Source organism: Drosophila sulfurigaster, chromosome 2R, assembly GCF_023558435.1.
Source record: "Drosophila sulfurigaster albostrigata strain 15112-1811.04 chromosome 2R, ASM2355843v2, whole genome shotgun sequence".
NCBI lineage: Eukaryota > Metazoa > Arthropoda > Insecta > Diptera > Drosophilidae > Drosophila > Drosophila sulfurigaster.
In genome coordinates this window covers 32,552,822-32,577,147 of record NC_084882.1, presented here as the reverse complement: position 1 = coordinate 32,577,147, position 24,326 = coordinate 32,552,822, and the positions used below count along the sequence as shown (strand labels likewise).

The 24,326-nt window shown below is 41.4% G+C and overlaps 1 protein-coding gene across 1 annotated transcript in view; it reads right to left on the bottom strand.

Annotated features, from left to right (window-relative positions):
• Positions 1 to 18,447, bottom strand: part of LOC133839465 (mucin-17) — a 38,586-nt gene extending 20,139 nt beyond the window's left edge. The window contains exons 1-2 of the mRNA XM_062271048.1: positions 17,873 to 18,447; positions 2,641 to 2,760 (exon numbers count right to left, since the gene is read on the bottom strand). Of these exons, the coding sequence (XP_062127032.1) occupies positions 2,641 to 2,740 (100 nt within the window). The 5' untranslated portion in view covers positions 2,741 to 2,760; positions 17,873 to 18,447. The remainder of the gene's footprint in view (positions 1 to 2,640; positions 2,761 to 17,872) is intronic.
• Between the last annotated feature and the right edge of the window lie 5,879 nt (positions 18,448 to 24,326).

Below are 24,326 nucleotides of genomic sequence, written 5' to 3'. Positions count from 1 at the left end.
GTGATCTATCAGTATCGTAGCGAGTAGATCGTATAAACCCAAGTACTTTCATTGGTGTCAATTGGCCAGCCTCCAATCAACTGGCAGCAGCTAAGTATCAGGTGAGAAAGGAGCGAAAGACTGAAAGACACCTGAGAAAAATATTAAGGGGAACTCTCAACTCATGTTCGAAATTGATTGATGAAAACGCCCCACGAAACCGAAAATTTCAGTCAAAAGTCAGCAACGAGGCGCGACGAGAGTCTTCTCGAAAGTTGCCGTCTTCTTCTCTTCAGTTTTTTTTCTCTGTATTTTGTGGCTTATAAAATAATGATAATGTGTTGCGGCTACCGAAGCAACTGTGTGCTGACAGCCAACGATGACGGCGATTTCAACTCTGGCAACTCGCAAACTCGCAACTTCAACTCCAGCTTCAACTACAAGTTTGTAGCTTTTGCGCTGTTGTTGGTCCATTAACTTGGCTGCCAGCTAAACTCAACTGAACTGAACTCGACCTTGAGCTTGAATTAAAACTTGAACTTGGGCAGCTTGAAAAATTGCATAAGACATTTTGCGCTGGCCGCTGGCCAACTGCGCTTAGGCCTTAACTGTAATGGGTAGCCACGGAATATAATAAATAATAAATAAGCAACTTAATATTTGCACAGCATTGCCAATTGCCAATTGATGTTCGATGTTCGAGTCGATTGGAGGACTCGGACTTTTAGTGATGACGCAAAATGGCACTTGTTGTGAAGTATTTGAACATGTTTTGGATCGAGGCATATTAATCATGGCTACGGAATGGAATACATATCGCGCTAGCTTTTGATATTGATTTATTATTATGTTGAAAGCCGCAAGCGAGTGTTGAGATACAAATGTATCGTCGAGATACACTTAGTCAAGTGTGTTGAGTCACTGCCAGCCAACAAGATGTACATACGTGTTAGGTATCTATTATTATGGATGGAACAATTCAATTACCAGACAGATTCTTGCCAGTAACCTGAGCTCTCTTTCGCTCTCTCTCTCTCTCTTTCGCTCTGTGAAGTTCATCAAACTCAAGTGAGCCGCGTTTTGTTTGCTTGTTACGAGCAGTGTAACAGTTGGGAGTCTGTACTTCGAAGTGTGTGTGTGTGTGTGTTTGTGTGTGTACACCACATTCTTAGGTAGGCGGCAAAGGGTGCTGGAAAAGCGCCCATTGATTTAGCTACGACTATGTTATATATGAAGTTCCCAGCAGCTCACGCTTCAAAGCTCAACGATCTCTTTCTGCCATTCACAAAAAAAAAATAAGAAACGAATCATTACAAAATGTTTTTCACTTCGTTCTTTTTTTGGGATTTTTTTTTTTCGGCTTGAATTTCCATATGCAGCGTGCATGTGTTAATGAAAATTCCAAGAATCGAAGGCTGGCTGCATCGGTGCTAAATGTGGGTCAACAACAAGACTAACTGACTGACTGACTGACAGAGAGACTGACTTTGACTATTGTCGCCTATCGTTTGGCTATCGTTTTGACTAGGCCAAATCAGTCAGTCGCAGCTTGTTTATTGAATGCCCATTAAAGAATGCCATCCCACTTTTAGGTCTCTTTCGTCTATTCGGTTACGGCCTGACTTTGACTTGAACGTCGAAGACGACTTCGACATGGTTTGCGACTGTGGATTTTGGGTTGTCGTTTTTTGGGTTTTCTCGTGTTTGCATGTGATTGACTTGTGGCTAGTACCGCAGTCAGTCAGTCAGTCAGTCAGTCAGTCAGCTAGTAACTACACATGGGAGTTGTCTGACCGATATTCTGCATTCATGAGAAATGCTGCTTATTTCCTGTATTTCTTTTCGGGTTTATTTGCCATAAACTTTTGTTTAACCAACTCGTTAAATTGTATGCACTGCTGCCCCGTTAGACTTGTGCCTTTTATTGCTGCACCTTCAAAACTGTTTTTGGAGGTGGAAGCGGAGGCGGGGGAGGAAGGAGGGAATGTGAAAGTTAACACCTCATTTTTGAGCAGATGCATCTGAAAAATGTATTTGGCCCACCCATTTGAGTGAGGCCATTAGCACTCGATCTTTATTTATAGCGAATGCGAAGGGAAAAAGGCATTTGCTTAATCGTAATTGGAACTGCAAATGTATCTCTGTATCTGTATCTGTATCTACAGCTCAGCTTGCACCCTCGCGTTGCAAATGAAATGGTCATTGCATTCAATTTCAGTTTCAATTTAAATGGCAACGCATGACTCAATTGAATTTTTCGGACACCCCAAACATTCATTTGTGCCTAATTGAATTCGTTTTTGTGCAAACTCAGAGGATGACCCCTGACCCCGGACAAGTGCAATGCCAGCTGTTGCCAGCTGATGGCAATTTGTCACAGCAGCATCAGCAGCGGTGACTGTTTTAATTAGCCTTCAGCCTGCCAAAATATATCGACAAGTGGGACGCGTCCGAAGGCTCGGCTCAAATGTGCAAATTTATGGCCAACAGATAATAGAGAACACAAAGAGAAAGACCGAATGACATCGCATATGTGAGCAATCCAATCCCTGGTTGCGGAGGGTTGCGGTCTGGCTTTAAGCACTTAGATACTTAGAGGATACTTAGATACTTAGAGCCTGGGCCTAACTGTAATTTATGTTGACATAATAAACCACTTACCGGCTTGCGTTAACGCTGGCAGCATCATCAGCAGCATGGCCAAACCAGACCAACACACCAGCTCCTCGAGTCCCAGCGGACTCGAACGTTTTCTTGTCATGGCTTTGCTTGTGTGTGTAACTGCAAAGAGAGAGGGGGGGAAATATGTACTTTAGTATGTGCTTTTCTATTCATTATTATTATGAGGCTGTCGACTGTCGATTGATCCATTAGATCTTTGACACCCTGAACGCCGACGTTTAACCCTTTCACACACAACAGAATAACAACAGCAATCAAATCGAGCCACAATATGTTCCTTAAACGACGGCACTTCATTAAAAAAGCATGACAGGGCACATGTCCTTTGCTTTCCTTTCCATTCCATTTCTTTTCTTACTTGTTTTTTTTTTACAAATATTTCAATAGCCTCAACTGCTCGACAAAAGCAATTTACGTGCACAAACAGCAAGCAAACATTTTTGGGAGGGTTTGAGATTTTTGTTGTGCACCGTTTGTGTGTTGTGTGTTGACAGTGAGAGATGCCACCAAGCAACCACCACCAACGGTCAAGGGAGTGTGTGGGAGGGGAGAGCATCCCCTCGCTGTGTGTCCTGTGACTGGATGTTTTTCTTGAATTGTTTGCGGAAATCACTTGTTTGCTGATTTGACAGATGTGCAATTTTCCCTGACATCGCTCGCAGGCTCAATTGTTGCCGGATGACAGCAAAACTTTGTTCTCTGTAAGAGGTCAGCAAAAGCTATATATAGTACTACTATATATACCTATATATAGAGATGAAAGTCGTCATGTTGCGGCTGTATATTAAACTTGTAGTTCTCTGATTGAAAATGTCAGCTACACGCCCAAAAATACGAAATACGAATCAAGTTAGAGCCAACTTCAGTTTACTTTTGTTGTTTGGGGGGATTCTCCTTTTCTCCCTCCCCCCATGAATGTTGCCCTCAAGGCGAGAAGTAACGGTTATAATTAGCTGGGGCAGCGGCAACGGATATCACAGCCCATATCAGTTGACATAATGCCATAAAAGATTCGACTCTAGTACGTTTCATATTTTCGTTTATTAGCCAAAGTTTGTTTCGCTTTTTTTATTTGCTTTTATGCGCCTTTAATCAACTCCCAGGAGATGCAACACGTGAGTGCCGTCGCATTTGCACTTTGCTTTGGGGTTGCTGCCAAAACCAAGACGTGCCTTTTGCCGAGGGGAGGCGACACAAGAAATATGAGTGGGAGGAGGGGGCGTGGTTGTAGGGGGGAAGGGGCGTGCATGCGTAAGTTATACAATTTCATACATTAGCCAAAAAGCAAAGAAAACCAATAAAAACGTATGAAAATAATACGACAGCAAAACAGTGGGACAATTGTGCGAATTTGACGACACAATTTATCGATAAGTGCATGATGCATGATTTATCTTAAGCTGGTCATTTGATAGGGAGTCGTCACATTGACCTCTCTTGCCCATTTGCTCATTTGCTCTTCATTTGAAATCCGAGTTGCATTTGCTCGCTAACGAAACAAGCAAACAACTGAAGCAACAGCAACAGCAACAGCAACTTTTGCGAGTCCACAGAGAGCGCGATGTTGTCTCATCATAAATGCGCGAAATGTGCTCATTAAAATGCAGGGAAACGGCACACAGGCGAGTTGCAAGTTGCAAGTTGCTCGTTGCTTGCTGCAAGTTGCAGCCCCTGGAGCCACAAATTGCATTGCTGCGTGCTGTGGCAGAAGCAAACATCAAGGTGTATGCAACACACGAAACCAAGTTGAAAGATTGCTCCGTTGTGGCTGCCAACGTTTCGCTCTCTTCAGTTGATCTGCGGCTCAGCTTTAGTTTGCGGCATTTTGATGACGAGTTGACATGACGAGCGACAATAACAATAATGATAATCTCACACGGGGCCGCCGTTCAAATGATGATAATAATGATGCTGCTGCTGTTGCTTCGAAGTGGTTGCTGTTGTTCTTGCTGTAACTGGCAACTGGGCAAACTGACAACGGAAGCGACACAAACTGGCCATTAGTTGCTGGCCAAAATGGCACTTGTTCTAAAGCTATTAGCAACACACACGAACACGATGGCTAGCAACATGTGCTGGCAACTTGTTGCAGCAATTATTGTAGCATCTGCAGCAGATGTTGCTGTCGCTGTTGCTGTTGCTGTGGTTGCTGCTGCTAAATGGTAAACAATTTTACGGCAGCATTGAGTATTTGGGTTAAGACCAAATAAAGGGGTGGTCAGCCAGCTGGCCAACCGAGTGTGTGTGACACAGAAATACGTTTTGTGAATGAAGCGTAGATGCCGCCAAAAAGTCAGTTGCACTCTACACACACAACTTTTACCCAATGCCAAAAGCAATTGCCCAAAAGCAGCCACAAAGAAAGAGACAGTGACGAGACGCAGAGAGAGCGAGAGAGAGAGAGGGGTCGAGTGGCAGACACACTAACACATAACGCTAAAAAGAAATATCGGTCATGGGAAATTTGCAAAAGCAACAAAAAACACAAAACAAAAAAATAGAAGACTACTCGAGACAAGCCGAGGGCCGAATGGCAATGTATCATCATCAGCTGCAGCAGCCTCTTGACCAACAATGGCAAGCCGTTGCTGTTGCCTTTGCCGTTGCTGTTGAGATGCGTTATGCAGGCAAGCCAGGAGAGCAGGAGAGACTTGCAGGCGACTTGCGTCGTTGGCTCATGCGTGTAGCAGAGATGAGAGACGACGAACTAGAAATGCAAATGTTTACACAGCCGCCGCACATGGTGGGCCTAAAGAGTCGAAGAGGAAGACTGAAGACTCAGCTCACAAAGCAAAAGGGTAAGCACTGGACAGGCAACTGTTTAAGGTTTAAGCATTGGCTCCATTCCTGGGAAGAGGGGAGAGAAGGAAAGCCTCCACAACACACTAATATAAATGTATAGCAAAAGGCTGAAATTTACATTTTACAGTGCCTCAATGGAGGGTGGGAAAATTTCCACATGCGGCAAACATTTTGACAGTGGAGAAGAAAACTTCGTTAGCATATTGTATCAAAAGGTGTCTCTTGTTAGAAAGAGCACTGAGGAAGAGACTGAGGCTAAGGTTGAGACTGAGACTGAGACTAAGGCTGAGAGCTGTCTCTTGTCGATTGTCTGTTGCACTGTTGTCTGCTGTTGTCTGCTGCTGTCGACTGCTGTCAGTTGCATCTTGAGATTTGTACCATGACCCACAAATATACTTTGGCGCACGCATCTAACAAGCGACCCAGCAGCGAGCAGCGATCGATGCAGCTGGCAATTTGCAACTGCAACTGCGATGCGGCTTTAATTGGATTCTGCTGTGGTATCAAATTGACATTTAGCACACAATATGCGGCTGCAATTCCAATCGATACCGATCCCCATCTTCGCTTGCAGCTGGTTGCTGGCTCCTGGTTGCTGACCTCTCTCAGTCGGGCCAGGCAATCAACATTGGCATCCACATTTCCCCCTTTCTCTCTCTCTGTCGTTGCTGTTGCCAATTGCTTTGGCTAGCTTATCGCATTACACATTGATTGCTGCTGTTACCTCAGTTGTTGCTTGGCGTTAATTTGGTTTTGTGTTCTGTGTTCGCGTTGGCCATTTAACGGTTGCTGCGGCAGCAATTGCAAATTGCATTTTTTTGTCTTGGCTGCATCATTAATCTGCCCTAACACCTAACGCATACTTTTGGCCAATTTGTGGCTTGCCACTTTCCAGCGACCCTTCTGACAAATTTGCATATAATCGAGCTACAAATATTGCACCAATGAACCAGCTTGAACTCTCGACTCGACTCCACTCCACTCGACTCAACTCGACTCGACTCGACTTTGGCCTTACGAAATGATCGACCTTGCAGCTGAAGAAGTTGGCGACTCGCTGTGCAGCAAAATTAATAAAGCTTTGGCCGCACGATCGACAAACATAACGGTGTCTAGTGGCAAGTCGGGCCGTGGCAACAAATCAAAAAAACAACAAAAACAAGGAAGCTAAGGAAGTGTGCTCGACTGTGAGATACCCGCTGTGAAGCAAAACTTTGTGGTATTAATTTTAAAATATACCAAATAAATATACCACAAAAAATACAAAAATGTATATAAAATGGCTAAATTCGGTATATTTATATAGTACTATATTCTAAATATATAATGAAATGATATAGTACTGCATTCAAAATATACCGTAGAGTGCAAAATATACCAAATTTTCAACCAAAGCAACTAAGCGGGGCGGACAACAATTTTAAACAAATACCACTAAAAATACTAAAAATATACCAGATGCTATACACTGAAAATATACCATAGAGTGCAAAATATACCAAATTGTCAACCAAAGTAACTAAGCGGAAGTGGAAGTGGGCGTGGAAAAATTGAAACAAATATACCAATATACTAAAGATATACCAAAGGCTATATTTGGTATATTTATATAGTACTACATTCAAAATATACCATGGAGTGATATAGTACCCCATTCCAAATATACTATAGATTGCAAAATATACCAGATTGTCAGTCAAAGCAACTAAGTCCCGTAGTAACTGGACGTTTTTGCTCATACAAAAGTATGAAGGCACAAAGTTATAATACCCTTCTATCCTATGGGATAGTAAGTATCGAAAAGCAAACAAGCAAAAGGCAAACAATCGCGCCAAATGTAAACTATGCCTCACAAGTCCGAGAAGACGAGTCGAGTTTGAGTCGAGTCTCTTCCTCGGCAAGAGTTTCCTATACAGAGAGTTGGAGTTGGAGTCGCCAGCAGCTCGCTGAGTCACTTGTCAGCGACAATGCGGAAGCTGTTGCTGTTGCACGAGCAGCGTGCCCAGTGCCGCCAACGCCAGCAACAACAACAACAACAACAGCAGCAACCACAGCAACAACAACAGCAACAGTTGCTGCTGCAGCTTGTAGGCAATTTGCCATTTTGTGTGGCTCTTGGCTTTGGCCAACAGCTGAACTGGATTAGTTGCTAGCTGGCTTGTTGGCTCTGCTTTGATTTGTGACAAATCTTGATGCCAGCTACCGTGCTGCTGCTGCTGCTTGCCTGCAGCATGCAACAACTGCCACACCATATATGTATGTGCAACAGCAGCAACTTTAGTTTGTGGTGTTGGGTCAGTCAGCACACAGATCGTGTGCTGATTTGATGTCAGCATAAATTCTACAGCGCGTTGTTTTTTTCGCTTTTTTCAGTCAGTTTTTTGTTGCCACAAATTTCTCTTTTTCTTGGGGTCAAGTTTGTTGCCAGGCGAAGAAGCAAGAAGCGAGAAGCGTTCTAATTTCACTGCTGCAGCTGCAGCTGCACTCGCTTAATTTAAGTTAATTCTTTTTTTCTCTCTGTGATTTGACTAATGACCCAACGCTTTTTTTGTTCTCTAATTAAAAGCTATAAAACATTATGACACATTGTGAGCGAGTGTCCGATACGTGTTTGTACATATGAAACCTCAACAACAAAAAAAAACCTAAATCTTTGACTCTTTTTTTTTGGATCGACACCCACACGTGTCGCTTGTCAATGTTATACAACATTCAAAAGTCTATTTCGCGAAATTTCAGCAACAAACATCGAAATTCATAGTCAAAGCGGGCAGTTGAATTGTCGACTTTATTGATTTTGGCCACGATGCGCAAACTGGTTCTAATTATGCCAGACAGTTGAGGTATCCTCCTTCCTCCCCTCCTCCCCCTTCTCAGGCATCTCTCAATGCCCAATTACAATAGTTGTTGCCCAGTAGCCGAAACAGAAAACAGTTAGTAAACGTTTGCTTGTTTTTGTTTTTTGGCTACGTGATTTGTGAGTTCAATTTTTGAAAAGTGGATCATTGCGCGCGTTTTTGGCGCGTTTCTGAGCAGAGAGTACAGAGAGCAGAGAGCGAAGAGAATTGAGTTTGCTGCTCATTAATATGATTACTCATGACTGTGTAATTTGCAGTAAATAAGTGAAGTGTGTGCCAAAACTTTGTTGTTCGATGATGGGGATTGAGATGATGCTCAATTCAGTTTGGACACAAATGGGGAAATGCCCGGATATAAGTTGATTCGCAATTGCGTTTATTTAAAGCCATGTGATGTCATGGATTGGAATTGGAATTGAAGTTGCGACTTGTGGAATTGGTATTGGAATTGGCGTTTTTCAAAGGTCCAATCTGCAAGTCAGCAAGACGCGATCATGAGAACTAAACTGACTCATTGATTGGCCAGCTAAAGCTTAGAGCCTTTGAGCCAAGATAAAGATGTTAATGCCTTATTGTGCGAACGCAGCTCGAAAGCACCAATTGAAGCTCAGTGAATAAACAACAAGCTGGTCCCTACACACACATACTGAGAGAGTGTCTTCCTGGCACCCAGACAAAGACGAAGAGGAAGACGAAGGTGAAGACTGAGGATAGAGATAGAGTAGAAGAGAAGACGCTTCGAGGAATTCACTTGACTTGGCCAGTCTAATGCTTCAACCAGGAAATGCCAATCAATGGTAGGAATATGCGTTTTGCCTTGATACAGAGAAACTCCTCTCGTGGAGCACTCAGGCAGGCAACACACACACACACACACAGGCCACAAGTTGTTGCAAGTTGTTGCAAAGAGTCGCCTCGACAGCGGCCTCGACCAAAACAAATAAATTAAATATTGCATTAAAATGTACAAAATGAAAAACGTTGCCTTTTTCAGCTGATTTGAGGCAAGCGAGTGAGCTAGACAGAGAGAGGTATAAGAAGAGGAAAAGAGAGGGAGATAAGTTGTGACTGCATAGCGGAGACTTGGGCAGGGTTCAAAGCTGTGCCTGTCAACTTGAAATCGCACGTTTTCCTACGCGCTACAAAGTCGCGTCGCCGATCAAGCCCAACCTGTGTATGTTGTGTGTGTGTGTTGTCCAGACCAGACTTCTCTCTCTCTCTAGCTCTTTCTCTCTCGCTCTGTGCCCTCTTCGGACGTTTGCGAAATGTGCTAAAATATGCATAAACAGCTAAGGAACTGAGGAACGTTGCTGCCGCTGCAAGTTGCAAGTTGCTGGAGTTGAATCTTTTGCTGTTGGCTGCATATGAGTGAGTGTTTTAAATCATGCTGCCTGCCAAAGTCATGATTCATATACCGTTAGCTGCTCATTTCCACACAAATACGAGAGTAAATGCCGAAAAGGAAGAGACTAAGACCAAGGCGAAGACCAAGGCGAAGATCAAGACCGAAGTCGAAGACTCTCCACTTGAGAAATAATTCAAAAGATCGACGGACTAAACGGCGCCTGTGGCTATCGCATCAACCTCATCCTCATCCTCATCCTTGGCCAAAAGATCTCCAAGAGATCTTCGATAGATCGACAGATCACAGGTGCTTTAACGTCCCAGCTTCTAATATGCTGCTGCTGCATATTAATCACCCAGTTTACAGTTCACTTTTTTTTTAATTTTTATCCCGGTCCCGCATAAAATTGCCACGATGTTCTTCTCAATCTATTTGTTGTTTGTTAGCTTTGGAAATTGTTACACGTGCAACGAAATAATTAAAATGATGGGCCATCATTAACAGATTGAACGTGAGATTTGGCTGGGGCCAAAGAAAAAGTAACTCAAACCAAACACACACACACAGAAATATTTTGTTGCCAGTTTCACTTTTATTTGACTTCCTGAAACGAGTTTACTTGTCGTCATGCGTAATGCAAATGAAAGTGTTCTCTCACTAAACGCTGCCATTAACATTTAGTTAAAAGGGCTAAGCAAAGGAAAGTGGTCAAACAGAGTTTTTGGCCAGAACCCTTTCACAGTTGCCTTGCGGCATATTTTTGTGTTGTTGGCTTTGCTTTCGGCCTCTGTTCATTGCACTTTAAACTCGGGGTTATCATTAAAAATACAAAAAAAAAAAACGTTGCTTCCGAGAAGGTTTTTTTGCTCTCTATCTCTCTCTTTCAACAATAACAAAAAGCAAAATGAAATGAAATTGAATTTCATGGCTGTCATCTTTTTTTTGCTTTTTTTGCTTTTTGGGGGTATTTCAGTTATTACGCAGACATCATCTACTCGTTAGCAGCAAGTGGCTATTAAAAAACAAGTCAACATTGTTTTGCGTTGGGCCTATTAAACGTGTCGGGTTCTTAGAACTCTCGCAGCAGGTTTTTCCGCATTTACGAGTCGTTGTTTGTGGCAAGGAGGGAGTGAGGAGAAAAGAGGTGGAAAGTGCTGTGATGTGCTGTGCTGTGTGTGTGGCGGTTAAGTCTAATTAAAGAGCATGTCCGGTATGCGCCCACAGCCACAGCAGCATATTGCTCTGGTCTATGCCAAACTATAGAATCTCGTTTTTATAGAAGACGTATCACATCAAATTTTTTTTGTTGCGGGGGGGAATTCTTCAGGGCACTAAATAAAATTGTGATATGACTAAAGGCCAAAGTGATTTCAGCATCATAAAGCAATCTAATAACTTAAAGCCAGAGAGAGAGAGAGAGAGAGCTTGAGAAGGAGAGGGAGATAGAGAGCGGGACTGAAGTGAGGGAGATTGATGGAGTGTCAAGAGTACGAACAGAAAGGAGGCGGGAGAAGGCCAATTTTTTTGGGGGTGGCTTTGGCAATTTGCCATATTAAAATTGGGAATTTATTTTTCGGCATTTTTAATGCAATTTATTAGCGCCAGCAAATTGACTTTAAATTGATTTTCTTTTTTTGCTTGCTTACATAAATTTACTGCTGACATTTTGCGCACATAGAGAAGAAGAATTTGCTATAAATTTATAACAATTGCAACCTCATGACATTTTGCATATCGTAGAGAATTTTGTCATTGTCAATTGTCATGTGACAGTCGAATAAGTAAAAGAATAATACAGACGTCCAATTGCAAATGGCAGAACATTTATTATATCGGTTTCGGTTTCGGTTTTCGATTGGACAGTTTTGTGTGTGTGCAAAGTGCATTGTTTATTTACGAAGCGAAGCATGTCAACTGTCTCAGCATGAAGGTTTAATTGAAAGTTCATAATGCTTAAAGTCGTCTCTCTGCGTTGTCAGAGATAGAGAGAGAGAGGAAGAGGGGTTTAGGGGATTCAGCTCCTCTGCAGCAGGAAGCCACAGGAGTTGGCACTTGAGGGCAATGGAGTCAAGTATGCAAACAATGCAAAAGCGGCAAGCGTTGGAATTTTTGCACAAGGATATGACAAAAGAAAGTAGAAAGAAGCAGCTCAGCTCAGCTACGTGGCTGATGACACGGACTTCAATAATGAGGCGCCAGATTGGGGGGAAGCAAAAGCAAGGAAACAGCAAGCTGCTGTCTGACTTTACCACAACAAGAAGAAAAAAAAAAGGTTGCGTCTCCATTTGCCACTCGAGTTGAGGCACTCATCTGTCTCACTCTCTTCTCTGACTGACTTCAAGGCAACAAACATGCTGCTCCTGTTGCAGCCTTGTTTTCTTGGGCTGCGCATAAATTAGATGCAGAGCGTCAGAGTCGACGTTTTTTGCCACGCCTCCAACAATTGTTCAGTTTGCATTTGCTACCTTTTTGCGACTCAATTTGCTGGCTTTATTGTCTTCTCTATGTGTGGCTGCTGCTTCTGTTAAATTATTTATTTATGCAAATTGAAGCAGTTAAATCACTGCAACTCTGCAGTTGCAACCAGCTGCAATTTGTTTGCCAGCCAATTTATCATTGCATACTTTTATGGGCTGCACTGCAAGTTTTGATGTCTCAATTGTCGCTGCAAATTTTACGGCCAATCTGCCAACTGATTTACATACCTGCAATGGAGAGAAGAGAACAGAAAAAAAGGGAGTGTGAGTAAAAGAGAGTATAAAGTGATTAATAAAGCTTATTGTTTACGCATTTGCTGTTGATTGTCTTTGTGCCAAGTCATTAGTTGACATTAAGCTGGTACTCGAGAGCGCGTTAAAAAAACTCTAACAAAAATGAAATGTAAATCATGCCGACAACAAACAAAACGACACCACACAAAAAGTAGAAAACAAGAGTCAAGTCCACGAATTTGGGTCAGCAACCAAAACAAGCAGCGACCACCGACCAGAAAACAAAAAAAAAAAAAACATTCATTCAAGTCAAACGTGTGTCAGAACAACAAGCTGAACCGCAGCGACGAGTACGTCATGTAGTTTAATTGAAATGATTTATGTAAAATACTCGCATTTATTTCCTCTTATCAATGACTAATCTCTCATCTCTCCCCAGCCGGGGGAAAACTACAGTGATCTGGAATTTTTGTATTCGCAATTCTGAATGAAAAATGAATGTGAAATGAATCGTATTTTAAATATCAAAACAACAGATAATGCCATTAAATTAATCACATATCGTTTATCTAGCGATATTTTTTTTTTGATATTGATTCATTAAGATAGCTGGCAATCAATCTCGAATCTCGAATCTCCAAAGCGATAGAGAAAGTATCTTTTGGTTGCATCTAAGATTGGTTCTTCATACTCGTATGCAGCTTCATTAGTTATGCCCTAACCGAAGAGTGCTCAATAAGAAGAAGTTAACTGTGCTTTTTTTTGCTTTTTATTGCTTACTTTGCTTACTTTTATTTACAATAGAAATTAATTTCATTCAAGCAAACGCTGAAAGAAACATCTTCGAAAACAACTGGCAGCAGCTACAACTGGCAGCAAAGTATTGGCCAGAAGCTCTCCCTCGAGCTCTCCCCGTCGAACCCGTTCACAACTCGTTTAGACAATTTTCGTTTTGCTTCGAAACGCTTTGCTGATTTCTTTTGCCTATTCAGCTCATGGAGCACTAGCTCTGAAGCTCTTCTAACTTGGCCAACGGCGTGGCGATGGCGACTTTTCGCATATTTTCTCACAAAAGAATTTCTCGATTTATATATTTCGGTTATTTCATTTTTTTCTACGCTTTATCGCCATCGATCGAAAATGGTCAAGAGAGAGAATTTGATTTTTGTGGCTGGCGGGCAATTGCAGCTGGCGATTGAATTAATTTATGGGCTTTTGGGATTTTCAGATATTCCATTTCTATTGCCAAGCTTCGGGTTTTTTTTTGTTGTTTGTTTGTTGTTTTGAAGTCACAGCGCCGTTGGGTTAATTGTGGCCACGCATAACTGTTATTCGCTGCTTTTTGGCCCGATTCGAGCAACGCATTAGTTTGACAGCTAATAAGCAGCAAATAATTGGCCAAAAATGAAATCAAATTACACTAAACAAGCAAAGCCAAGCAGTAGACAACAAATGCAGTCGATGGTTGACACCTTGACCGCGTTGGCGCATTGAATTTACAACCAATTGGCCTTATTGGCCATTATCTACGCGAGCGCGCTCTCTTAAATCGAATTATATATTTTCTATCATTTTTAAGTGGCATGCCGAATGCCAAAAGGGTTTTTTACGACCAGCCATTAAAGCCATTCTCATTCGCATTCAACATCCTTGCGGCACATTAAATCGTTTTAGCCTAATGGCCAGGCATATAAATGTGCATGCAAATTTGCATTGGTTAAGTGCATTTGGAGTGCCTGATAACTGGCATTACGTATACGACAGATCAGCCCAATGGCAACTGCAACTGAATTTGATTCAGAATCGAAATCTGTGTCGACTTTGTGTGTCCAATGTGTTCAAAGCTTGCACACTTTTTCTTTCTATTGCCCAGACACTTTCTTTGGCTATTGAACTTAAAAGCATCTGCAGCAAACCAGATCGCTGCCCGCCCCGAAACAAGCAAGAAGCCAGCAACAACAACAACAACAACATCGGTGGCAGTGGCACCAAACAAAACAGCATAGAGTTGCCAACAATTTGGGTTAGAGAAATTTGCGCCCCGCGACACACTTTAACAGCGTTGTTTGCCAGTTGCCAGTTGCCAGTTGCCAGTTGGAGTCGAGAGTCAAGTTCTTGTGGCAGGTAAATGTGGCATACCTCGGAGTGTGTTCTATGCCACGCTTTAACCTTGGCGTTTGGGCGTAATGCGGCATGGCAAGTGTCACTCGTAATGTGCTTAGTTGCGCTTACTTTCTTTGCAACAACAACTTGAGGCAACAACAGTAACGACAACAACAATGCTAATGCTGCACATAAACCGATTTACTCAATTATATTTGAAAAATCACAATGTGTCTGTTGCCTTTGTGCAAATCAATATCAAAAGCGGGAACAAAACAAAAGCCAAAATATCGGCAACAAATGACAACAAGCATTCAAGGTAAGCTTTTTTTATATATATTTTGCCAAATTCCGAACAAAAAATGTATAATAATAAATAGCCGAGTATTGAATATTTTGAAAAGCCCGTTTGCGAGAGAGACAATTGATTTGTTGGCCGAATAACACACAAAAACGAACCGCTTGAACATGCATTTGGTTCCACATCGTAGCTGATCAGATTAATAGCAGCAGCAGCAGCCACTTGACTGCGACTGCGACTGCGACTGAGAGATACATTTGAAGCTAGTCTAATGCAGCATCTTTTCACTCAATTAGCACAGCATATGATTTGCATAATGCGGGAGCCTAATTTAATTATGGCTCATCTAACGGCAAAAGCAAAAGGCAAAAGGCCAGCCAGATAGCTAAACAGGGCTAGAACAATGCGCCATTCGAGCAGCTCGTGACCCGGCCTATGATTATATAATTTGTCAGGTTTCTCAGACTCAGACTCCTTCAGGTGCTGATGTCAGCTCGGTCGCTGGTCTCATCATCAACTTAAAATAGTCACAGACCGCAAAAACTTTTCATGCCAGTCAATTAAGTATTTTAAGATCCTCCTCTTCGACTTCTTGTTCATGTTGATTATATTTTTTTTTTATTTAGTTTCTTAGGTAAGTCACAAAAAGCGAGGAGGGGAAAGAGAATTCTTTCGCATTTGTCTTTTAATCTTTCTTTCTTTCTAACAGAAGCAGCAGCGCAAATTAAAATAAATTAACATAAAGTCAAAGAACCTAAAACCAACATCATAATAATAATTGCTCAGCCTCAACCTCAGCCTCGGTTGCAATACAAATTTAATTGTTATGATAATTTGGCAAGAGCAAAACCGCGTTGAAAAGGAAACCCAACAATGTCTCTCTGTGTGCATTTAATTAAAAAAATTTAAGAAAAAAAAAACCTGGCGCACAAAAGAAAGGCAACAGGCCATAGAATCTGTAGATTTCAGACTCAGCCTTGATGGCTTGCAAAAAGCCATCAAAAATAATGTTGTTGATGATGAAAGCCGAGACGCTTAGAAAGTCCCATAAATGGTCATTGGCTTTGGCTTTGACTTTGGTTTACTGCTAGCATCCGATATCGATATCCGCACGTGTCGCAGCGAATCAACATTAAGCATACGCACCGTGCGAGTGCGACAAAAGTGATCTGCACCACAGTTGAACCGCAAAAACCACCAAACTGTCAAATTTGATTGCCTCGCAGAATTCTCCGTTCAGCACTTTTAATTAAAATGCTGCAGCTGTGCTCCAGAAAAACCAAAAACCGAACCACAAAACGGCAGAAGGAAAGTCAATCTAGAAAAATGTTTGCTATTTGCCATGCTATTTTTTTTTTGCTGTTTTTTGTTGGCTCATCAATAAATCTGTAAAGCAATGAATGTGTGTATTTTGCTGCCTCTGGCGCTGCAGACACAAAACTCCCAACTTCAGCCCGAATTTGTCTATAAATCAGACAGTTTCCGTGCAACATGGTCAAGGGACAAATTTTGGAATAGAGTGCAGCAACAGCAGAGGCAGAAAACCACATCCCCAGACACCTGCTGCTGCTTCGACTGTCCCTGGCAATGGCCATGGCCAGCTGCCAATGAAATCTCTGGCCAAAACCAAATAACACTCAAAGTCATTTCGATTTCGGACAGCATATTGAACGAAAAAGAAATAGATAGAATAGAGAAGGGGGGAAAGGATGTGAGGGTCACATATTGCGGCATTTTATTTGCATTTTTTTATTGGCCCAACTCTCTGTGTGTGCTCTGTGCTTTTGGCCCAATGAAAGCACTATAAATATATCGTTTTGGCTCTTAGTTGCCACTTTTTTCCCATCTCTCTCTCTTCTTTTTTTTTATTCTGCTTTCCTTTCGCTTGGTCTGCCATAGTTTGTATTATTTATGGCCAACTAAAAGCTTTTACATGCGAGCAATTTTAGTTTTTACGAGTATAACAAATGTCGCGGCATGGAGTCAGGATGCCGTGTTGCAACAGGAAAAAAAAAACTAAGTTGGTGTGGGCATAAATTCTAATTAGAATTGTTCTTCAACTTTTCGCAGCCAGGACTCGAAGTCGACTCCACTTGCCTCGCAAGTGGCCGGTAAATGGCCTTTCATAAATTAAATAGCCAGGAAAAACTATTTTTATTTTTTTTGCTGTTGTTGCACAAAGGGAGCTGGAAGCTGAGGCGCGTGGCTTGCTTGCTGCTACGTTGTTGTGCAACGGCCCGCGGCGCCTCGCCAATTGTGAATGAATGAATGAACGAGTAAATGAATGAATGCTTGCAATTTGCGCTAACAGCTGCAGCAGCCGCCGTTGAGGTTTTTTTTCTTTCTTTTTATGAATGAATAACTTTGAGCATTAACTGGCTGGCTTCACTACACGACTCTTTGGATCGCTGCTCGTTTTAACGCCTCGTTGGCTTTTAACTTTTTTTTTACTTTTAAATGCAACAATACATAATTTTTATTAATTGTCGGCACACTAATTGAAATCCGCTCGAGGCTGACAAATAAAATTAAGCAAACAGATTTCGCTTAAATTATTTGCAATATTTCAATCAGCATTTAAAAAAAGAAAATGCCCAAAAGGGTTGAGCAAACAGCTTTTATTATTTATTACAATAACTAACATGGGGAGTCATCATCTAGGCAAACAAGTTAGGGTCGCTGATGCGAAACTAGTTTAATCCATTGCACAACATTTCTACAAGTGCATATCATTGATTTAAATTGCAAATTAATTGCAAAAAAATATTATATTTAATTGGAAGTACAATTGCAATTGAATTGTAGAAATATATTTATTTAGTTATAAGCACAATTTGTATAAAATAGTATTTCATATTTGAAATGAAGCACAAATTTATAAAATAGTATTTCGTATTTTAAATGCAGAAAATATTTCTGGAAATTTTTCAAATTAATTTGCCCAAATTTTCATTATAAATTTGATATCAAAAATCTATTTTGTATTTTCGGAATTTATTTTCGTTGTCACATTTCGTACACAATTGAGGCGCTTTTTATTTGAAAAGATTTGCTTAACACTAGGATCCCAGCAAGGACACTTGGAACTCACCTTTATCACTCAAGAAACAGCACAATTTGTTTTTTGAACAGAATAAATTCTTGTTCAACACTTTGCCACTTTTGTCTGCAGTTTTTTTTTTTGTTAATTTGTGTTTTAATATTTTTTAATATTGCTTTTTAGTTTCGTTTTGCACTTTGCACAGTTTTCTTATTTTTAATCCTTTTATTCCTTTTAAATGCTGTTAAACATTTCGCGCACTGATTTGATTAGTTTTTTCAACTTGCTGTTGAATTTATTAATCACGTTTAGTATTTCAGAAAAAATTCTTCAATATTTTTTATTATGTTTTTTTTTTTTTAATAATCCACTGTGTCAATAGTTCGTTAGCTTCGTGAATTCTGAAAACTGTCGTCGAATTTGACAATTTTGAGTTGAAGCTGTGCTGCAGACGATGACAACACGAGGGTTCTAATGTTGCTGGTTGCTGTTAGTAGCTGATGTTGCTGTTAGCTGGTTGCTGTTGGCTGTTGCCTGATGTTGCTGGTTGGCGGATGACTTGGCTGTGGAGGCACCACCAAGATACAACCGCTTCATAAAATTCAAAGAGACTCGGACCTAATAGCTTCTCGCGCTTATTTATATAGCCTATGCGGAGCGGCTTTTACTGAAAAACTCATCGACAGCGACAGCGACGCCAGCAGCAACAGCATCGAACAAGCAGCAACAGCAGCAGCAACAACAGCAGAAGCAGCAGCAGCTTCGAACGAGCATGCGAAGCCGGGCCGAGCCAAAGCAAACGGTGAGAGCGCCAAGCACACTGTGTGGAGAGCAAAAGAATTTTAACACATACACAGACAGAGACTGGCAGAGGCAGCGACAGCGACACAGACACACTGCTAACGACAGCGACGACGACGACGCCAGCAGACAACGCTAACGTTGACGGCGGCAGCGACACGTGAACGCAAACAGACATACAAATACAGACGCACACACAATCACAGACACCGCAAACACACACAAAGTCAGGGCTACAAAGTTGTGGATCACGCCGACGACAACGTCGCCGATGACGATGACGTCGACGCCGGCGCACAGTGTCCGTGAGCAAAACAATTGAACGATTGTGAATTAAAATTCAAATTCAAATTTATCTTTTGTTTAACGACAAATTAAACGATAAACAAATAAACAAATTAACTGCGTGCAAATTTAAATTATTTTAAAACGATTTACTGATTCTTCTACCATAAATTATAAGATAGCTTTCAGCGAATATTAAGATACAAAGCCAGCAATTAAAATGAACGGAACGGAATGTATTGTCATTGCTAATATATGCACTTTCTTTTCATAGATTTGTGCAGACATTAAGTGAAGTACATGATTTGGAAAGTAGCCAAACAAATAAATTAAAATTGCAGAGTTTAAGAAGAGATTATGCAATCAACAATTGTATAGAATAATACTTTCTTAATCGATGCTGCCGATAATTTTAGATTATTTTTAGAAGGCCTTCGGCAGTTCTTAAAAGACATGGCAATTAAGAAGAAAGGAATATATTAACGTTTGAAAATGCGCACAATCTTATCGTAGATATCTATTAAAGTTAAGTGAACAACATTATTGGAAAGTACCATTAAAAATAAATTCAAATTATAACGGCACTGTTCAATAGTCGAAAACTTAATTGTTGTGGCAAATACGTTTGCTATGGACAAGGTCAACTTGGTAATTCAAGTCTGAAGAAAAATAGAAAAGAAAAGATACATAGATAAAAGATAAGAAACCAATTAGATATGTAGATATGCCTGAATTTCTAAAATTTCTTCATTATAGATGGATAATTCTATGCAATAATCAGAGAAAATTAAGTCAAGCTCATTAGTGAAACATACGTAAAGTTAATACGTAAGCCATGTAAAGAAATTTAAGTCATGACAAGAACATTGCTTTTAGAACTTTGTGCCCACTGTGCGTTGACGCTATTAACGTCATGCGTCGACTGCACTGTGGTCAATGAATAAGCGCTGGTATTTCCAATGGATTGCAAGAATGCATCACGCTTAAGCTTAAGAAATTTCGCAGCAGCAGCCGAAGCCGAAGCCAGCAGCAAGTTTGCATCCCCAGCGAAGAAGACGCCAACAGCGCTGTGGCAGCGACGCCTCGATGACATTGAGAGCGCAAGCCGGCTCAGCAGACAGAGGCTGCGACAGCGACCGAGGCCGAGGCAGCGACGCGAACAGCGACAGCGACTGAGGCTGAGGCTGAGACTGAGCGTTGGAGACGCTGCCATGTAACTTTGGCCAACAACTTGCAGCTCTCGCTCCACGCTCTTTGGCCAATACGTTCGTGTTGGCGGCGACGGCGGCGGCGGTGGCAAGTTCTTGGCCATGGCCACGACGAAGAATTCGCGCTGCTTTGGCTTTGGCTGTTGCCGAGGCTACCAAAGCTGCTGCTGCTGTTGCTGCTGAGACTTCTGCTAGCTGCTTGCTACTCATGATGATGTTGATTGATATGGAGATGATGATGACGGTATGGTGATGTTGATGTTGAAGATGCTGCGTTCGCTCGCTTGCTCGCTGCTTGCAGATTCTTAAGCTACACAAGTCAGTCAGTCAGTTGGCCATTAAGCGGCGCTTTGCGGTTTCTGTTCCAAGCTAATGCTGCTGCTGCAGACTTAACAAATACATATACATATGCTTCTACTTATAAGTGTGGAGTATGTTTTTAGTATTTTTTTGTGCGCTGTGTTGTGTTCTTTTACAGGTGTTGGCCAGCGCCGTTTCTAATTAAGCAGCACTCGTTGCTGGCTGATTTGGACACTCGCATGGCATCGCACGCACTCCAAAACGAAGACGACAAAAAAACAAAAAAGAACTAAGAAGAGAGACGAGCCAACCGGTTTAGCCCACGTCCCGCCCGAGAGCACTTTTGAGGGGTGTACTCTTGTAGTTGTGGGGGGGGGAAGGGGGCGTGTAACTATTGTTGTGTGTGGCGTTGTGCGAAGCTGATTATTGACCTTTCTTATAGCTAGTAAACAGCCTAAACTGGCCAGGAACACAGCCAGACAGCAGTGGGATCCACGCGGAATTGTTTTGCGAAATTCTTTTAGCCGCCTTTTGTTTGATTTAATTAAATTATTTAATTACACTTGAAGTTGGCGAATTTTGCGGCTTTTCTTTACTTTTTTCTTCGTTTTTTTTCTTCTTCTTTTTCTTTTTGCACTTGTGTCTGTCTATTTTGGCGACTTGGCGCTGACTTTGTTCGTTTCGTTCGCTTCGACGTCGCGCGCGCGCTCTCCACAACTCACACACCAAGTTGGCTCTGTTCTGTAGTTGTCAGGAACAAAGCAAAGAACTTGGCGACGACGACGACGACGACGACGACAACAAAGTACGCGACTTACAACTTCAAATTGAGGTACGGACAAAACCACGTCCGTTACACGACGCGCACGCTTCGCTAATGAACTGAACATTTCCGCTTTGCCGGCATCCTTTGGACCATTTTTGGTCTCAACTCGACTCGACTCGTCGCGACTCGACTCGTCTCGTCTCGTTTTTGTCCTTCGTTCATTTCGTTTACTTCGGTGGATGCTGCCAAACGCATTGCGCCGACGCGCGTCAAACATTTGAGCATACAATTTGTCGCAGTCTGCTAGAGAAAGAACAAAAAAAGAAAAGAAAAAACGCAAAAAATCTCGTCACCAGCCCCCCCTCTGCAGCCCCCTCACTCTATAGCATGCCAATTCTAGTGATTGCCGGCTACGTGTTGCCGGCATTGTCGCTTGTCGTTCTTCTGCTCTATGTGTGTCCTCACAGTATGTGTGTGTGTGAGTGTGTAAGTTTGTGCGACTGTATGTAACTGCTGTGTGTAAGTGTGTAGCACTGTTTGTAAGTGTGTGTATTATGTTGTGTTCTTTCTGTTTCTGTTTCTGGTCCCGTTGTTGTCGTGCAATATTTTTTGGCATTTTCGCTTTATACGTGCAAATTTAATGGCAACAATTGGTGCGAAATGCCGGACATGCAAAAGAGAGCACTGAATGAACGACATCAACAGCAGCAGCAGCAGCAGTAAAGAGAAGAAGAAGAAGGAGCAGAAGAAGAAGAAGTGGGAGAAGAGAGAATGACTGAGGGAAGCTGTGTGTTGGGTCAACCAGCCATCGATGGCTTGGTTGGTTGGGTGGCTTTGGTTTATGTATTGTTTGGTTGTCCGCTTGGCTAGTGCATTTCTAGTGTTTTGTTATGTTTGCCAGTTGAATTGAGTTGCTGTGTTGCTGTGTTGCCCCTTTGCTTGATGGCTTGCCCGTAGAAACAGGGTCCAATTGATGTTGCCACCAATTGCAAGGTGAGATCAAGCCCTTCAAATGCTTTGTGAAGTGGCCACTTCACAAACTTGGCTTATTGTTAAACTACTAGTTGGCTCTGGCAAATTGCTTTTGAGCTGCTCAATCGACTACAGAAGCACTTCAAAGCTGTGATTCATGCATTCATTATTCTTGAGAACTTTAAAGTTCTACAACTTTATTGTGTAATACTGAAATAAATCTATTTTCATGTTTGCATCTGTTTATTTACTTAAACAGAAATATGATGCTTAAATAAGCTGTGTGCTGAAATAAATATTTATACAATTTCAAGTTTGCTCAAATTCGCAAATATTTAAAAATAATTATCTGAAAAAGTGCTAATAATATTTCCTAAAATTAAAAACTCAAACATTCATTCGTTATTTGAGTTTGAAATTTTAAAAATATTTTTAAGCAGCTGCTCAGAGGTTTATTTTTAAAGATTGGAGTATTTAAGCAAACTCTTATGTGAAATAAAAATACGTATGCTCATCAATATATTCATAGATTATAGTTAAATCATTTAAAGTAAATATCCGTTTATTATTATACGAATTTAAGTTTATTTTCTTCAAAGAAGTTTATTTTCTTTTGGAACTTGAACTAATCCATACTGCAAATTTTAATTAAATAAGTCAATAAGTATTTTCATCGATTGTAGTTAAAAATCTCAAGTAAATATTTTATTATAATGATACCTTTGTATAATCAAGTAAATATCCTATTAAAATCATACAAAATTTTGCATAATCTAATAATCTCTAATCTCTAGAGAGCTGCAATTTTGTTATGATTACGATGTTAAAAATAATGTTTTATTTGCAATATTCTGAAATTAGTAAATATTCATAAGAACTGTTATTATCCAAAGACTATTCACGCCTTCCAATTAAATCCTCTGCCTGATTTTTCTACTCCTTTCTATTCTCTTCTGAAAATCGCATTAAGAACAGCTTTTCACGATGCTACTTTGCATTCTCTCTCTCTATCTCAATTTCGAATTACAATTAAAGAGCTGAGTTCTTTTTTTTACAGTAGCAGACACTTAAAGCTAATTTACGGCGACGATTCGCAAAGGATTTGCATTTCATTTTATGAACCATTAGAAGTTACATAGCATTGTATGAAGTATTATTGGGTATACAGTTATCCAGCTGATTGAATACTCAAATTTTCAGCAACAAAATGCTGACTGCCCCTGTACACAGTGATCATCATGATGGTGGAACATCATCATCATCATCATCATCATCATAATGGTAGTAGTTGGCCAACTGAACGGACGATGGCCAGCAGCTAAATAAATAGCTGGCCAACTACCACGATGACGATGAGGAGGTTTGTTGTAAAGCGGCAATATTTTTGCAGGTAGTAGAATGTCAAGAGAGAGAGAGAGAGAGAGAGAGAGAGAGAGGGAAGAACGTCGAGTGATTTTCATTGTGTGATGTGACATGTGTCACCGCGTGTCGTCGGTGGGTGGACGTGGACATGGACATGGAAGTGGACGTGAACTCTGAAGCAGCAGCAAAAGCAGCAGCAGATAGCAACAGCAACAGCAACTGTTGTGGCAGTGGCAGTGTGGCGTGTGGCAATGTCAGCCAGGCTTCGGACGATTCGAGTCGAGTTGAGTCGAGTCGAGTCGAGTCGCGTCGCATCGCGTCGAGTCAAGCATCATGACCAATTAGCCTTGTTAGTGAGATAAACTATGGGTACGGCAATGGGCCAAGCCAACACACAGTACTAACGGTATCTGACAGCCAACCTAGCTGTCTCTCTCTTTCTCTCTCTCTCTCTCTCTCTCTCTCTCTCTGTAGTGCTGTCTCTATCCCATTGAGGTTGAGGCTTGGAAGCATGACAATGACAGTCCTCGCACGCTTGAGTTCAATTGATTTAACATGAAAGTGTAGCTCGGTAAATTGATTTTTGTGAAAATTCTTAACTTTTCGGCCAGCAACAACAACAAAACAGGACAACAGCCATCAAAGTTTTATGCTGTTGCCAAGTGGCATGCAGCATGGGGGCAAGAAGGCAGGCAGCCAGGATGTGTCTATACGTAACTCTAAGCTTTCGGTTGTAGTTTTGTAGTTGTTTCTATATTTGTATCTTTTATTTGTATCTGTAGCTGACCGTAACGAATTGCTCTTGTAGCTC